This window comes from Oratosquilla oratoria, chromosome 16, assembly GCF_046742065.1.
Source record: "Oratosquilla oratoria isolate Oo_2021 chromosome 16, ASM4674206v1, whole genome shotgun sequence".
In the NCBI taxonomy this organism is placed as follows: Eukaryota; Metazoa; Arthropoda; class Malacostraca; order Stomatopoda; family Squillidae; genus Oratosquilla; species Oratosquilla oratoria.
In genome coordinates, this window is record NC_134792.1 from 43,145,407 (window position 1) to 43,164,365 (window position 18,959).

The 18,959-nt window shown below is 40.3% G+C and overlaps 1 protein-coding gene across 1 annotated transcript in view; it reads left to right on the top strand.

The window, feature by feature from the left end:
* LOC143033933 (uncharacterized) overlaps positions 1-18,959 on the top strand; it is a 380,598-nt gene that overhangs the window by 323,852 nt on the left and 37,787 nt on the right. Inside the window, exon 2 of the mRNA XM_076199609.1 lies at positions 16,708-16,919. Within this exon, the coding sequence (XP_076055724.1) occupies positions 16,708-16,919 (212 nt within the window). The remainder of the gene's footprint in view (positions 1-16,707; positions 16,920-18,959) is intronic.

Below are 18,959 nucleotides of genomic sequence, written 5' to 3' on the forward strand. Positions count from 1 at the left end.
ATCCTCTCTGAGCAAAGGTGAATGTCGCTTGCATGCCCGGCTCTGGCCTATGACGTCACGTCGTAGCGACAAAGTGGCTATGTCGACAGTTTAGTTTTTTGTTTTTTTCTATAAATATTTATATTTTTCTCAATATTCCAAGTTATCTGTTATCCAAATAAACCGAAGAAATTGTTAGCAATTCCCTGAACTGATATAATTTTTAGAGATAATTTTTATTTGTTCATTCCGTGTGGAAGTTTTTGATCGTACTAGGAACGTACCCTTCACACGGAATCCTACTACTCTTCGACGCACGGAATTGTAACCCTTATTCTCTTATCCACAAGATCCTCTTTTCTTTTTCCACCCACTACAAAGGCTTACCTGCCCGTCACCCGTGCATTATTAAAAACCAACTCGACTGCAAGAGGTGTTTCGTAATCCTTAGTCTACGTTTCATGTCACTTCGTCGTCACAACTCGTTCCGTATCGATTCGTTCACGAAGGAGATGTGGAAGGGGGAAGGGTAGTTTGTAGATGTGTATTTGCTCCTTATCCTCGTCTGTTTCAGGTGGTGTAAGGGTAGGGGGCGGGGGGGGGGATTGAGAACTTAATGACCTGGGAAATGGCCAGGACCTACCGAGAATAGTAATGATATAATTTTGCGATGATGTAGGAAGGATTTTTGTGATGATGATAGTGATGATGGTGGGGGTGGTGGTGATATGGTGTTCAGGGGAGGATCCAGGGTCAGGGGGATGGAGGGGGGAGAATCTAGCCTGTAACCTTCTCCCCCTCTCTCTCCCTCTCCCAAGTTTGTACGTGTTTAATTTTTTCACTTTTCTAACTAAAGAACAACATCCCAAGTTATGATAACTCTTTAGAATTGTCGTAAACTACATCAAGGCTTAATTTGATAAATAATTTTGTCCTTGATGTCGATTTTCTGGATTTTGTTTTTCTTTCGTGATATTGGTGATGATGGTGACAGAAGTGGAGTAAATGGTGATGATTTTGGTGGTGTTGAATTTTAAAGAAGGCATAGGATAGGAAGAGAGGGAAGTAAAGATAGGAAATATGAAGAAAAAAATAAGAAGAAACAGAACGAACAAAGAAGAACAAAGAGGAGGATAAATGCGAGGAGGAGGAGGAGGGGGAGGAAGGGAGAATGAAGAAGGAGGGAGAAGATTAGCAGTAATAGGTCAAGGAAGAGAAGGGGACGAGGGGGGAAGAATGAAGTTAATGGAGGAGGAGAAAGAGTGGGGAGGAGGAGAGGGCGAAGGTGTGGGGTAAGTCGTCTAACTTCCTCCTCCTTCTCTTCCTCTTCCTCCTATTCCTCCCACCTCCTCCTCCTCCTCCTCATATCTCCTCCTCCTCCTCCTTCCACCTCCTCCTCCTCCTCCTCCTTCCACCTCCTCCTCCTCCTCCTCCTCCTCCTCCTCCTCCTCCTTCTTCTTCCACCTCCTCCTCCTCCTCCTCCTCCTTCCACCTCCTCCTCCTCCTCCTCCTCCTTCCACCTCCTCCTCCTCCTTCCACCTCCTCCTCCATCCTATTATTATCACCATCATCATCCTCATGCTCATCCTCATCCTCCCGTCTGCCTCCTGTCTCCTCTTCCTCCTCCTCCTCCCCCCTCCCCACTGCCTCCTCCTCCTCCTCCTCCTCCTCTGTAGCGACGTGTTGGTGCTGGGTAGAAGCCGGTCGCCACCGGCACCGGCGCCAATAGCTGCCGTGGCTTTTGAAGGACCGGGCGCCATTGCCTTCTTCTTCTTCTTCTTCTTCTTTGGAGCCAAGTGGCATCGACAGTGCCCAGCAGCGGTCGAACGCGCCCGCCACTCTCCCCGCGCGCGGGGGAACCCTACGAAGGGGGAAGGGGGTGGGTGCCTCTGTGTGGGTGGAGGGGGGGGTGACCCTCCTTCCACAATCCTGAAGATAAAGTGGCTCCACTCATTCCGTTGTTTTTCCACAGCGAAAGCCACGGAGGGTGACTGAGCGCGATGTGTCAGTTTTTTTTTCTTCATATTTCTGTGGACGTCTTAAGGAGAGATCGCGGGATCCCGAGCGAGAATGAACGATCGTATGTGACAGTGAAAAGGCGCTGCATTTTGGTGAAGTTTCGAGTGTGTGCAGGACCTTAACAATGTAATGCGTGGCACTGGAAAGCCCTGTGTGTGTGAGTGGCATTCGGTGCCAAGTGATGTCGATAAGATCCAATAACGTATTTTGTGGCACTGTGAAATCGAACTTAATACCACGGAGGATAGTACATGTTAAAGTGACCTTTTTCTTGTGTTGAGTTCTTCCTCACAATATATGGTCGTGGATTTAAGGTTATTGGTGTAACCCTAAACTCCTTACGGGTCGAGTCCCATAAGGTATTATAATGTGTTATTCACTATATCTTGGCGATCCAATAGAAAACAAAATACATTTTAACTCAACGGAATAACCAAGTGGCATTCACATAACCACACGAAAAGAAAATATTCACAAATGATGAAAGATCGAAACTCTGAAATCTGAAAATTACAATTCAGTTGTTCAACAAAAGTTATGAAGAAAAACTCAACTAACTTGGAAATGAACCGACCCTACGCTGCTTAATACCTAGAAAGCTTTGGTTCCCTATGATTTTCTAGTATCCTCTATAATAGTATACGACCCGATGGACTATAGTACCTTTTGAGGAAGCCTAAGCATATGATATGCCCTTATAAGTCCTCATGTAACAGTAATAAGACAATGAAGATATATTTCTTTCCTTGTATAGACTCTGTCATGTTTCTTTGAAATGTCAAAGACGTTCTGGGTTCGATCAGCTGATCTTGACTAAGAATGTCAGTCTCGATATGGGACCCAGCTTGATGCCCGGCATGGTACAGTCGCTAAAAAAAAGTCATGTTAACATACAAATTTAATCTCGAAGTTAACAAGTTCCCTTGGACATTTTCCCTACCGAGTGGAAATTATGCTTTTGGTTTAATTACCGTCTCAAAAGCGATTCAAAGGATGGTATTACTTGTACAATGAATAACGCAGAACTATGGTACGTGGTTTACCAGCGCAACTAGCGTGAAGCACTTCATATTGTTAGATGACATTCCACATACACATAACAACGTTATCAAGGCCGTACCTCCCGCCAAGGGGTACTCCGGTCCTGCATTGAGCCAACAAATCCCGTTCGATCTGTTTAGTGTATATTTCTTCCAACACGCCCAAAACTTCAGAGATATTTCTAAATTTATATAAGAAATAAAGATCAAACGTTGTATTGCCGTTCAGTGGATAGCACGGTCCAGGCGTGGACTACTAATACTGAGGAGATAAGATTTGTGTAACGTAGACACCTCGAGTGTAATGTGACAAAAGTTTGGGGGTGACATGTCACGTGGGATAGGTAGACAGAGTACAACACGGAATAAACTATGACGTCATTTTCTGCGTCACATAACATAGTGTGACGTCACAGTTGACGGACACGGTGAGCATCACGTGATGGAGGTGACGATATGAATTCATATGACGTGATGTTATTACGTGAGTGTAAAGATTTTTACATGAAAAAAATTTAGACATAAATACGTGCAAGGCGTGACGTCATAGTTTTGGTTTTGAAGCGACGTGACGTCACGGGTTTCATGATGACGCCACGGATCCCTTGATGACGTCATATGTCGTGCGATGACGTCACAGCCCATCATCTCACGTCGTTGATATGACGCAATAACCTTCATTTTAGTTTCGTGTCGTAGGTTGTTGGTTTTGTTATACCTGCCGCCAGACGATTTTATTCAGTCCCGTGAGAGGGGGGGAGTCTGATCTCGTGGTCTCGAATTATTCGAGACTCGAGACCCGTGATTAAAATCACATGGTTCTCATTGAACTAAGTTAACTTAGTTTATGTTCGTTCCACTTAGACGTTTGAGCTGCCGAACGTGTTGTTGGGTACGTTCCGAACGGCGTAAGACTTCCCCCACTGGGGCCGTTCTTTGTGAACGAATTACGAAGCCCTGTGACCTCCTTATGTCTAGACTTCCTCTACGTTCATTCGTTCCTACGTTCTTTTTTTTAACGTATTTTCCATGGTAAAAGGTTTTGTGTGTGTGTGTGTGTGTGTGTGTGTGTGTGTGTGTGTGTGTGTGTGTGTGTGTGTGTGTGTGTGTGTGTGTGTGTGTGTGTGTGTGTGTGTGTGTGTGTGTGTGTGTGTGTGTGTGTGTGTGAGCCTACGTGACCGCTGTTGCTTGCTTACAGAATCTCATGTGCCAGCGACATCTCTCAACAGCAGTCTGACTCGGTGCATGAGAGAATGCCATGCAACCGTATCATGCACAAGCAGCCGCAGTGTGCGTGGCACGTGTCTGCTGCGGCACGAAGGTGGCACCAAGGTGCAGCACCTGCAACCTGCCACACCTAATCAGGTGCCAAGCTTATGGCGAATTACCCGAGAGTTATTTGAAAGCACGTGGCTCAGTGCATGACGTGTCTGGGGTTTATCTAAGCCCCGCGTGGACATTAAGTACAGGTCTATTGAACTTTATAATTCTTTCGCAATGCCCTCACCCTTCAATAAAAAATAATAAAGTGATGAAGTCGAGAATGTTAATTTTAGGCGAAAGGCAATAAAACAATGACGACAACGACGACGACAACGACGACGACAAAAACAATAATAACGCCACCAACGAATATTAATATTAACAACGACTTTGACAATGAGTGCTTTCTCTAATTCAACTCAAATAGCACCGCTGAGGAATATTCTGGAAAGAGAAAAAATACAGAAATTAGACAAATAAATAAAATACATGAAGTAGAAATTAAAGAAATGGTTAAGCGGTATTATTTAGAATTCTACACTGGAGGGGAAGGGAGGGTGGGGGAGGGTGGATTTATTGCACAACCGAACAGTGACGTCAGCGAGGGTTGCAGGTTGGCAAGGTTCAGTTCCTGCTCCTGCCGTGTATGTGTGTATATAGTATATATATATATGTATAATGCTAATCGATCTGAAATTCGATTTACGTGCTCGTTGGCTGGTTTAAATATATATATATATATATATATATATATATATATATATAATATATATATATATATATATATATATATATATATATATATATATATATATATATATATATATATATAGTAGAGTCCTGGTTAGAAAGCTTGAAAATACCCATAAGAAGATTAACAACCTCCTTAATGCTGTCAACCTTAATAACGCATGCATACAAGAGAATCTGCTCCCTAGATATTCAAATATATAATATATATATATACATACATACATACATACATATATATATTACTGGTGAAAAATGTAATACCACTTTTGTCGATCACGTGAAAACCACAGTTGAAGCAATCCTCTTCAGTAGATGCACATCTACTGAAGAGGATTGCAGTTTGCAATCGAAATATATAGATTCCCTGCTCCAGTCTTTTTTGCTCCAACTGTGGTTTTCACGTGACTTATATATAATATATATATATATATATATATATATATATATATACATATATATATACATATATATATATATATATATATACATAATATAAAAAAGAATATATATATATATATGTGTGTGTGTGTGTGTGTGTGTGTGTGTGTGTGTGTGTGTGTGTGTGTGTGTGTGTGTGTGTGTGTGTGTGTGTGTGTGAAAGTGGTAAGATGGTAAGAATGGAAATAACACGAGTGGGAACAGAGACTTTATTCCTGACCGGTTTCGCCTTATAAGGCTTCTTCAGAGGTAGTCATTTAAAGAATGTGATTGCGTTGGTATTTATAGGGAGTTGCTGTGCTTCACGAGGGATCCGGGGGCTAAGAATCTGCGTGTTGATTGGTCCGTTCGTTATGTCGGGTCTTGTGTGTATCGGGCGGTGGGAGCTGCCTGTTTCTGTGTGGTCAATTGTCCTAAGGCGTATTTGGGGGCATGTTTTGCAATTTTAATATCACCTGTTCTGTTGTTGATGCAATCGTTTGTATTTATGTAAATTGCTTCTAATGTTTTTATTTGTGGTCTGCTACATGAAAACCTAAACAAATGGCAAAGGTGAGATGTTTGTTAACAATATATCAAAATGCAATGTTAGATTAATCAATACATTCTTCTAAAGAGTATAGGACGTAACAAACTTGGACAAATCCAAATATATATATATATATATATATATATATATATATATATATCTATGCATATATATATATATGTATATATATATATATATGTATGCATGTATGCACAACACTGAATGGGTCCCAGAAAACAGATTTACATTTATCAACCACAATTCACTCTAATTCTAAGTCATCAACATAGAAATACTCGAGGAGGCATACATGCAGAAATTGAAAGGTGATACAACCAAGGACTCAAATCTGAGCTAGCACGTGACAAATGATAGTATATATTATATATATATATATATATATATATACATATATATATATATGTATATATATATATATATAGATATTTATATATATATATACTGTATATATAAAACAACCAGTAATTTATATTGTGTATATCTTTATTTGTACATGAATATCAATATCCGACCCCAAAACATCGATTGACCTCCCCTCACCCACCCCCTTGGCCAAGCCGTTTATCGACCACTCCCCAATCTGCACCCCCCTCCCCTCCCCAAAGCATTTATTGCCCCGTTGGAGAGTCTCATCGACCCACGTTTAAGTAATGAACTCGAAGAGATCTGGCAAGGGGTCGATGCGCGCCAAGGTACCCTTCAGTGGGGGGGCCTCTAGAGGTATTGTTAAAATAATGATAATAGTAATAATAGTAATAATAATGATGATAATAGTAATTATTATCATTATAATACTATTATTATTATTATTATTATTATTATTATTATTATTATTATTATCATTATTGTTATTTACAATACTAACATGATGATAATAATAATAATGATAATAACAGTGATAATAATAATAATGATGATTATGATGTCATTGCTGTTGTTACATAATTGAATTAAGTCTTATGATAATAAAAAGTCATACAAGGGGTCAAGAAAACAATTAATTGCATATTGGTAATCAGAGACTTGAATGCCCAAACGGGCCAGGCGAATCTTTCATTTAAGAAGTTTGAACGTAGGTAAGAGCAGTGGCAAAGATGAGATGCTTGTTTCCAATATATTGAAATGCAACTTTAGAGTAATTAAAACATTCTTCCAAAAGCGCATAGGACGTAAACAAACTTGGACAAGTCCAAATGAAAAAAGGAAAATTTAAGCGAGTAATGTTTTAAAGATTATAAAGTAAACATAGATAAATTCGGTTTCAGAGCTGAAACAAATAAAATAGTCTTCAAGAAAAACATAGAAAATAGCGATGTTGGAAGAAAACAAGAACGAAATCTAGATAGAAAGTGAGACAAATAGATTCCAAGCTTTGAGAAAATAACGAAGACTAAATCGGGATTATGAATTGCATTCTATTAAGAATAGAAATCTATCCAGGAAAATAATTTTTGAGGTACTAAATATAGTAAGGTAGAAGTAGTCAGATTGAAAGACAGCTACAAAATCCCCGGGTCTGCGACCAGTTAACAGTGTCTACTGACTTATTAAATCGGTAGGCACTGGTTTTGTTCCTATTGTTTGGAAAAGGCAAACATTGTTTCTGTTTTCAAAAAGGGAGATAATTCGTCTATATATGCAACTACAGGCCAGTCAGTTTGACATTAGTTATAGGTAAAATGATTGAATAAATAATAGTTAATAGAATCAGAGATCACATGGAGAGACATAATTTGATTTGTGACTCACAACATAGTTTCTCCAAGGGTAAGTCATGTGTGACTAATCTTTTATCTGTTTACACTAAAGTATACAAGGCGTCATATAACAATGATAGTTACGATGTTATTTACCTTGACCTTAGCAAAGCGTTCGACAAGGTGCCCCACCAGACTACTAAATAAACTCAAAGCCCATGGCATAGAAGTAAAGGTGTTTGGATGGATTAGAGCTTGGATCGGTGGCAGAAAACAGTGGGTCACTATAAATGGTGTAAAAATCCAAATGAGGGAGTGTTTCTAGTGGAGTTCCCCAGGGCTCGGTTTTGGGTTCCTTATTGTTTATTATGTATATAAACAACTTGGACAATAGGGTTCATAGTGAATGTAGTAAGTTTGCGGACGACACTAAAATAGGACGCCTAATTAGGTCAAGAGAAGACGCCGAGATTCTGTAGGATGATCTTAAATTATTTACATGGTCAGTGAAATGGCAAATGGACTTAAATATTTCAAATTACAACGTGTTGAACGTAGGATTACACAACCCCGAAAACAGATATAGCTTAGATAACACGTTCTTAGAGAAAACTGAGTGAGAGAGAGAGAGACTTGAGAGTTCTAATCAGTCCTGACCTTAAATCCAGGAAACAGTGCATTAGTGCCAGGAATAAAGCTAACAGAGCATTAGTTTTCATTGCTAGGATGGATACGAATAGAAGTGCAGAGGTAATTATCAAACTATCTGGCGTTAGTTAGACCCATCCTTGACTATGTGATGCAATTTTGGTCCACGTCCTTTAGAATGGACATCAATTCACTAAAATCAGTACAGAGGAGAATGACGAAAATGATACATGAGGTCAGAAAGTTACCCTACGAAGAGAGGCGTAGGCACCTTAACCAACACTCTCCTGATAGACGCAGAATGCGGGATGATCTAATAGAAATGTTCAAGTGGATCAAAGGCTTTAACAAGGGTGATGCAACAAGGTCATCATATCATGATAACAGGGCAGAACTCCCAGTAATGGATTTAGATTGGACAATTTAGATTTAAGAAGAAAATAGGAGAGAATTGGTTTACTAATAGGATGGTCAACGAATGGAATAGACTTAGTAACCATGTAGTGAGCGCTGAAACTATCGGTTGTTTTAAGAAACGGTTAGACTACTTTATGGATGGGGATGACAGATGGTAATGGACATGGAACTGCTTAGTGTAGGCCTTATGGTCTCTTGCAGTCTCGTTCATTCCTATTTTCTTATGTCTAGATCCTAAAGTAGCGACGACCTCATTGTAGAATCCTTAACGAGACTCGAAATCCGTTAAGTTTGAATTCGAACCGAAAAGACACGAATTCCGCAGAGTTTGAATTCAAACCGAAAAGTCCGTTAAGTTTGAACTCCATTCGAAAAAGACTCAAGTTTGAATTTAAACAAAGGAAACAAACCTTGGTCATTGGACACTTGAAGGAGAGTTAGATCCTTTGTAAAGAGTTTCTTGGGCGTACTTATAAGTCATTTAGGACCCTTTTGTTTATAAAGTCGGCCACAGGATTCAGATTCCTTGTTGGTTTGGGTTGAAGGGGATCCAAACCCCTTCTGGTCCTTATAAGGTAATACCAAAGTCGACTTGAAACTCGGTCCTCCAACTTATTGTTTGACTTACAGCTGGAGGCTGCTATTGAGGCCTTTGTAGTGGTGGTGGTGGTGGTGGTGGTGGTGGTGGTGGTAGTAGTTGTGGTAATAGTGGTTGTGGTGGTGGTGGTGGTGGTGGTGGTGGTGGTGAGTTGTGGTAATAGTGGTGGTGGTGGTGGTGGTGGTGGTGGTGGTGGTGGTAGTTGTGGTAATGGTGGTGGTGGTGGTGGTGGTGGTGGTGGTGGCGGCAGTAGTGTTGGTTGTGGTGGTGGTGGCTGGTGGTGGTGGAATGTGTGGTGCTTAGACTGGCACTGGTAGACATCTTAGTTTTGGTCCTTACTGATACCAGAAGAATAAAATCGCGTGGAGGAACCAAGAGCAAATATGCTCACCCTCCCTCTATACGTAATGAATGAAGTCGTTAGACGTCAGCCAGTATCAAGTCTGTAAAGTTTGGTTCCATCGTATAGAAGGGTGTTGGTGATAATGGAAGTGGTTATAGGTGTGGAATCAGATAATGTAGTAAAAGTATTATATAAATTCATGAAATTATAAAATTAGATAAAATTAAAAAACAGATGTAGTATGTGAAGTGTGTTTTCAAAAGACTGTCTAGTCATAATTTTGTTCTCAATGTTGGTACTATCATAAAGTCTAAGAACAGAGTGTGTGATAAAGAGAGAAAGAGAGAGAGAGAGAGAGAGAGATTGTGCGCATATTTCACCATAGTCCTAGACCACTTGCTGGACTGGTGATTGATAGCCATTAACGTTTTAAATAAGAACGTCTATGATCGTATACCCCGAGCTATGGGAACTGTGAACTTAGACATGCTACACACCCATCCCCTTGCTGAAGGGGAACAGTAACGGCTCGCAGTGTATGTGTTTGTGTGCATGCGTTTGTTTGTTTACTTGTGTGTTTGTTATCTTATTTCAAGGACTGTGGGGGCTGTGTGGCCCTGGGGGCTTGGGGGCTTGGGGGCTGGGGGGGCTTGGGGCTGGGGGCTAGAGAACGATTCTGAAGGTCTGTCAAGGTCGCCGCTTCGTCTGCTTGAGACTGGCACGCCTCAGTCATTATAATTTTATGCCCACAAAAGGGCACGTTCGATGTCTTGAATCACGTGTACCACGCACGTACGCACGCGTACACACGCACACACACACACACACACACACACACACACACACACACACACACACGTGCACACACACACAGACACATACGCTCACGCACACACACGCACATACACTCACGCACACACACACGCACATACAGACACATACGCTCACGCACACCCACTCACACGCACGCACACACACACACAAACACACACACACACACACACACGCACAAACGCACGCAAACATACATACAATGCATACACTATAAGGAGTTAGAACACAGTGGAAAGTGGAATTTACTCCTTATTTTTCTGGCTGTCGCCGTACGATTTTATTAACCTAAAGGGAAAGAGTCATGATCATATAATATTGAACCTTTACCTAAGGATCAAAGTAAACAGTTTAATGGAAGTGTATATGACTTAGAGAATATTTTCATTTTAGGGAAAATAGAATCAAGCAGAAATGAAAAAATATATATAAAAAGTGAGAGATGGAAGAAGAGAAATGACTCAGAAGTGAAAAATAAATAAAAAATTAATTAGATAAACAAATTAATTAAATGGATAGATACATGAATGAATAGATAAATTAATCAATAAATAGATAAGTAAATAGATAAATGAATAAATAAGATAGCAAATCGAAAGAGGCAGTTATTTGTGCTGAACACAAAACTAAAGTTGATTATAAGACTGAACACGTGAACACTTACTGATGGAGATGTTGGAGATGCGGGTGGAGGAGAGTGAGTGATGACGAGGAAATGAGAACGTTGGAGATAAGTAGCCAGAAATGAGCCACGAAAATGAAAGGAGATAGCAGAAGACGATAACGTGAAGGATTAAAGCTGCCTGTGATAAAAAAAAACTTGAGTAAAGAGTGATCTAGGGGAAAAAATGGCATCGTCTGTAATTGACTGAGGTTTCTCATTCACGTTGTTGGTTTGAAGAAAGGCTCTGGAGTGATTCTCATGAAGCGAGCCAATCAAGGAATCTCGTTCAAGTCCTCTTCAGGATACAAAACTTCGGTGAACAGTTCGATCGAGGAACCTCCGGAAACTGAAGAGGAATCTCCGAAGAGGAACTTGAGGTTTAGAGGAACCTCTCCTGGGGAACCTAGAGGAATCTCCTGAAGAGGACCTTGCTGTAGAAGAACCTCCGAAGAATCTTATGCTAAAGGAACCCCAGGAGGACCTCACGGAAGAAGAGTCTCACAAGAACGGTACTGAAGAAAGAGACCTCAGGAAGAGAACCACATAGAACAGTCCTCAGGAAAACCTCGATAAGGAGAGGAACCTTTGAAAAAAAAAGTCCTCACCGAAGAGGAACTTCTGGGGCGCCGTAGCAGAGTGGACCACCCAAGAAGTGCCTGGTCGATGAAGACCACTGAAGTGAGTCAAGTGAACCGAGCCACCAAAAGCGGGGCATAGTCCATCGCTGGGCCTCTTAAGAAAATCATGGCTGGCATGTTTAATGCCTACGATTACAACTTGTGCCCGCACATGGAGGAGTGTCAAGGGCAGTGCCAAATTCAGTGCCAGGACAACCACACTCCTCACCGCAGGTAAGCAGTGACAGGTCTACCCCCACCGATTCATTTAAACGTTTTGGTCAAATCCTCTGTATATGTGCTGAGTAACAGGTCGGTTACGGTCATGTCTCGAATTATGCGAACCCGTGTTCGAGTCCCCTTGGAGGTCCGAGCACAATGAGCGAATTTGACGATTGTGACATATCATCAGATTCTTCCGTACTGTTGACCATTTTCATGTGCCATTTGTTTCCCTAAATCAGTTTCTAATACGGTTTTCGTTTTTGAATGTTAGTTTTATTTTTCAATTTACTCATTTCTCTATGAACCACTTAAAGTGGATATTCTTGATAACTCTCCCATAAGCTATGATATACGATTATCCAGTTATATCTTAAAATTAATCTTTATAATCCAATATCGCATTAAAAAAAATTAGTACCATTACGTGTTTGTAAATACTCCCTCACCAATTACAACTTATCATTTCATACACTTTAAAAACGTATACGTCCATGTTTCGTTAAAGTACAGCCTTGCTTGTCAATCGTTGCTCTTGATGTTGATTAAGTACTTCCTACTTTCTAGTCCTTCGCCGACTGTAAAGAGAAACTCACGACTTGCAGTCAGTTCCCTTGTAATCTCCCAAGCTTTCACATAGTAAAGCGTGTTGTTGGCTCAATCGACCTCAATTCAACATGAGTAGTGACACATAAATATATGTATACATGCATACATACATACATCCATATATACATATATTCATACATACATATATATGCAACAGTAATAACAAAAAACACGTGAATAAAGATTTTTGCTTGTAACCACGAGGAAATTAATGATCGGAATACTGAACGTTTTCGTCTATTAAGACATTTTCACTTTGAAAATGTCTTAATAGACGAAAACGTCATATATACATATATACATATATTCATATATACATACATACATGCATACACACGTACATACATGTATACATACACACATACATACATGCACATATACATGCATACATACATACAATAAAGATCGAAGTCCTCGGGTGATTGAAGTCTTTGAGAGCTCTGGAATGTTTGTGTGTATTTTGTTTTCAGTAAATGGTAATCATGAAGATACAAGAATAGTATAACTCGTTCTGACTTATGTAATAGGATTTTTCGAACCTTATGATCTACGCAAATGTAAATTCTGTTTTCAAGTATCTAATAACAAGTTGTTGTTTTTTTCTTAGTACAGACGAAATTTGGCAAAAACGTAAAAAATGAGTACATTATGAGTAAAACTTATTTTAGTAACAATCATTATAGTCTGTGCTTATTGGCAATTCTCGTCGGCTGAATTTTTCTCTTTTTTTCTTTATTCCATGTTATTCAAAAGAACGCAATTTCATTAAAAATATATGAGTATATTATTTCTTTTCACATTAAAATTTAATTTTTTAATTTTGATAATAAAGATCTATGTTTTTCTAGCCAGGTTCCCTAGTTTCGAACGAAGCTGTTCAAAATACAATTAATAGAACTTGATTTTAACAGTTTATTATCTGCTTTATGTATAGACACGGTAAAGGAAACATGGACTGGATGTGAAGCTTTTATTCCTGACGTTTCGTCTATCGACTTTCTCAAAGGAATGAGCATACTAGATACATACAGAGTTTATATACACGCCTTACGGCTCAAGGGGGTGTGCGAGCCGTGTCTATACAACTTGCCATTTCAGAGTCTGTTGTTTTCCTCTGAAATGGCATGGTTGCCGCTAATATTCAGATGAGGAATTGTTTTCCACATCAAAATATGACCTTTTCTTCTGTGTTACAATACTGAATTTATTAGAAAAACATGAGAATGCATCAGAATATATTACATTGTGGTCTCTTCAACATAACAAATAAGAATATATTATTTTTAACATATTGTCGACAAGATATGAGTATTATGATTGTACTTGGCAGAAATATCATGCAAGAAATATATGCCATAAAATTTTCCAGGTTCTATCATTATGTGCAGTAAAGAGAAATCAAAGAAATTTTATAATATAATTAGTATTTATGTTTTTAATAGAAAAATAATTTTCGGCAGGCCAAATTTTTTAAAAATGGCAAAAAATTATTTAAGATTTTCTTTGGTTATTATAGAAAACTGAAATTTGACTTTTTAATACATTAAACTTATATTTTTATATTTGCCCGTTTATAAAGTAATATCAGTATTTCTAACACACATTTTAGAAATGTGATTTGAGAAAAATCTTCATATGTTTCCTTATGTAGAAGTGGAAAGACATCCAATATATTTTGTTTTAAATAATTTATTCTTTTGCCTCTCTCGTTTCTTATTTGATTTATCTAGTTTTAAATATCATTAATCTTAATATGTTTTCTTTTTCTCAACCATTCCCCACCCATATCTCTCTCTCTCTCTCCTTTCTCACTTTCTCAGTATAATTTGTCGCCCTAGCCATCAACTCTCCTTCCTTCCCTTACATAAAACCCTTTACAACCGTTCCATGTAATTAGTTATGAGGAAATGGGCTCAACTAATGGGTTACGAACAAAATTATGAGATAAATCCGTTTACCTAAAAGTCTAAGTACATATACTAAGTCTGTTCACGCGCGGGGAGGCGGGGCATACGAGTGACGTCACGTCGTCGTTTCCCATGAAGAAATCCTAGAAAGTCTTGAAAGCGACATGACGTCATCTCGACGCTTGAGATTTTCAGCAAATACGCTGTGAGCATTGTATAATGCTTATATAGAATTCAGGTATAATGCATCAATTTACTTAAGATCTAAACGCATTAATTCTTTCCTCGTGTAGGTGGGAGTGGCTAACGATTTGACGTCATATCGAGTCTAATATTTGCGACAATTGTAAACAGACTTTGTGTACTTAAGTGGGCTCTACACCTACACAATCAATATCATCGCACAATATTCCGTATTGTATAATATTATTTATGATGTAGGGATGGTATTGAAGAATGACACAATATATTGAAGACATCAAAGAATGACAATATAATGAAGACATCAAAGAATAACACAATATATTGAAGACATCAAATACCATGCCTACACCATTAATGATATTGTACAATAAAGAATATTGCGCATTGATATTGATTGTAGTGTCCGCTTTACATACCTCGACTCATTCAGGCTACCAACCTTTTACAGTTCCATTGTCCAGCACAACCAAGACTACTATAGTACTTAACAGAGCTACAGATTATCCACTGCTATTCATGTGTAATAATGTCCTTTGATACAGAATTAGGTAACGGCCAAATTAGGTCAGTGATGCTTTGCTGTATATAAGCAACGGATGTTTCAACAGACTTTACCTAACTTATGGAGATTCCAGGTACGGGGCGATTTTGTCCCAGATGATTATATATATATATATATATATATATATATATATATATATATATATATATATATATATATATATATATATATATATAACCACCAACGACCTTGACACAAATATTATTATAATTTCATTGTTAGACATCCTTACTAGCTCCACCATATCGATCTCCACACATCCGACCTCACCGCAGCCCCAACGAACGGGGGCAAGGTATTGATTGTGATCGAGTTTCTATGTTAGCAACATTAGTGCAAAAAGGTTTGCTATTGGAGTAGAAACGTAACGTCTCTGACTCCCGCGTTGTGGTACCGAGTTCGCGCCCAGTTCGCGGCATGAAAGCTGCTCTTTTATGGCAAGCCGTTACTGTCCCTATTGATTAGAATATATGAACTCTGAGCATGAAGGATAGTAACTGCCGAACACGTGTCAAGCACGTAATCCAAGACATAGCGGATCACATGAAATTTAGAAAAGATCAAGATTTTAAGGTCATTGATTATATATAGTACGAGTATATCAGCCTAACGCAGAAGTAGTCTGTTTCTTATAAATAATTGTATGTTCAGACATATACACCATCATTTAGATAAAGAAAAATCCCAGAAAAAAAGATAAATATAATCATTCAAGTATCATGAGTACTTGGGTATGCTATTGCAGCTATTTGCATGACAACTTGTGAAGGACGAATTATTAACAGGTACAGTAGTGTGATTGACTTAAAACAGGATCGACTGGTTGGGCACCCCTGCTCTGTGTGTGTGTGTGTGTGTGTGTATTTTTCAGGACAAAAAAGTACTCCAAACTAAGACTAATTTTGGTTTAATCTTGTATCGTATAGTCTTCTACATCACACTAGTGAAAAGATAATTTTGAAGATTGGCAGTGATTTTTTAATCGCATCACAGCAATGTTGCCGGTCGAGGTTTGATGTGTCTGGCACCTCTTGCGTCCGGATTGATCATCGTATTACCCAAAAATCAAAAAAGACTTTGTCAAAATGTAGAGAAAAAAGAAGGACTAATGAGTGACGTCATGTCGCTTTTTTTTTCTGGCTCCTTTGTACGCGACATGACGTTATGTCGATTACGAGAACATAAAAAAAAAGGACAGAATTTAATGCATCGACATTGTCCAGTTAAAAAGGGTAGATTCTAGAGAAAATTTTCTAACATGAACTAGAGTAACAACAGAAACAACAAAGACCTTACATAACATAAATAGCTTATAACCTTCTAACCATTTTCTTCTTCCTCCTCAGATCACGATGCTCTGCCCGCGCTGGTCCGCCCTACCTAAGCGACGACGAGGCCAAATCTTGCTGCGGGCTGATGGTCACCCAAGCCGTTTCCATCCGCTGGTTCATCATCATGATTGCCTTCGTCGGCCTCTGCTGTACCGTCGTGGGCACTGTGCTCGGCGCCGTCAAGACCTACAATTCAGAATACGTCACCATCACCCTGCTTATGATAGGTGAGTACTCAAGGGTGGTAAGGACGGAGGGGGATGGGGAATGGGTTTAGGGAGGAGGTAGGGGACGGGTTTCCAGTGAGTCAGTGGGCTAGGAAGTGACTCATGGGAATTATATATGTAGCGTTTTGTTTTTCGTGCGTACACGCACAATCATGCGTGCCTGTATACGCACGCACACGAACACATAAATACACACACACACACACACACACACACACACACACACACACACACGACTCGTGGCGTAGTGGTAGAGTTCCCGGCCACCACTACGGCGCCCCGGGTTCGAATCCCGCCCAGGGCTGAAATAATTTCAGTATCGCTGCGCTGGGAGTCGTTACTCCAATTCTCGTGGCCTGGAAGATGGGTGTGTGTGTGTGTGTGTGTGTGTAAGGTCACAGCATTACCCATAGATCGGTCATATATGAGCTCTGAGCTCCCTTCCGGGAGGGAAGTAGTTGTCGATCACGAGTCCAACACGTGATCCAAGACCATGGTGAATCACACACACGCGCGCGCGTGCACGTTCATGGCGAATCACGCGCCCTATCCACATGCATTATAAAAAAAAAAAAAACTAAAGGGCCTTTACACGATCAAACCCGGTTTGTCAAACAAGTGTTTGAAGTGATGTTTGACCGTGTGAATCGGGGTATTTGTTTGTCAAACACATTTGACAAACATGTTTGACAACCAAATACCCCATCCATACGGTCAAACATCACTTCAAACACTTGTTTGATAAACCCGGTTTGACAAACCGTTTGACCAGGATGAGGGGATCAGTCGCCAGTTATTATCTCTTCTAATATGAAGGCAAAGATACTCAAACTTGGTACCGGGGTCATCATGGGCCCGGTCCGGGTACCGAGTACCAGCCACTCGGGGTTGCACCTTCAGGTGGAGCTCATGATATGTGGTGCGATGGAGCGTGCGTGTGTTGGCCTTCTCACTGCCGCCTTACACAAGTGATAAAAAATACTTAATTGATTTATGATTAACAATTGATCTATAATTAACAGGAAGCCTATCACAGACTTCCTCCGATCAACAAACACAATCAAATGACCTCGTTTTTGTGAACGGCGATGAATAACCTGACCTCGTTTTTTGGCTCCAAGGTAATTGCTCCCATCAGAGGCAGTTCCAGTTTTATTGTCGTTTGACCTGCGAGGAGGAAAAGTTCTCTTATTCCACAACATCCCACTGATATTTGTCGTCTCGAAACAATTGGTTGTTTTACAAGAAGATTAAACTTCATGATTAGGGATGACAGATGGTAACGGACATGGAACTGCCTAGTGTAGGCCTTAGGGTCTTTTGCAGTCCCCTCCATTCTTGTGTTCTTATAAAGGTAATTAGAACCAAATGGATTTGTCCTTGAGATCCACTTCATAAGGGCAAGTCGGCCTCGAGGATTTCTTTCGAATCTTTGGGTGCTTCCCCGGAAGATAGACGTGAATGCACAAAAGCTGCAGACAATTGTCGAGCTTACGGGAATGACGAAAATTACGCTTAATGAGGTTATTCTGCTTCCATCTCCTCACCTCCTCCACTCTTCCTCCTCCTCCTCCCTTCTCCCCTTCCTCACTCCTCTTCCTCCCTTCTCCCCTTCCTCACTCCTCTTCCTCCCTTCTCCCCTTCCTCACTCCTCTTCCTCCCTTCTCCCCTTCCTCACTCCTCTTCCTCCCTTCTCCCCTTCCTCACTCCTCTTCCTTCCCTTCCTCCACTCCTCGTCCTCCCTTCTCTCCTTCCTCCACTCCTCCTCCCTTCTCCCCTTCCTCACTCCTTTTCCTCCCCTCTCCCCTTCCTCACTCCTCTTCCTCCCTTCTCCCCTTCCTCACTCCTCTTCCTCCCTTCTCCCCTTCCTCACTCCTCTTCCTCCCTTCTCCCTTTCCTCACTCCTCTTCCTCCCCTCTCCCCTTCCTCCACTCCTCGTCCTCCCTTCTCTCCTTCCTCCACTCCTCCTCCCTTCTCCCCTTCTTCACTCCACCTCCTCCTCCCTTCTCCCCTTCCTCACTCCACCTCCTCCTCCCTTCT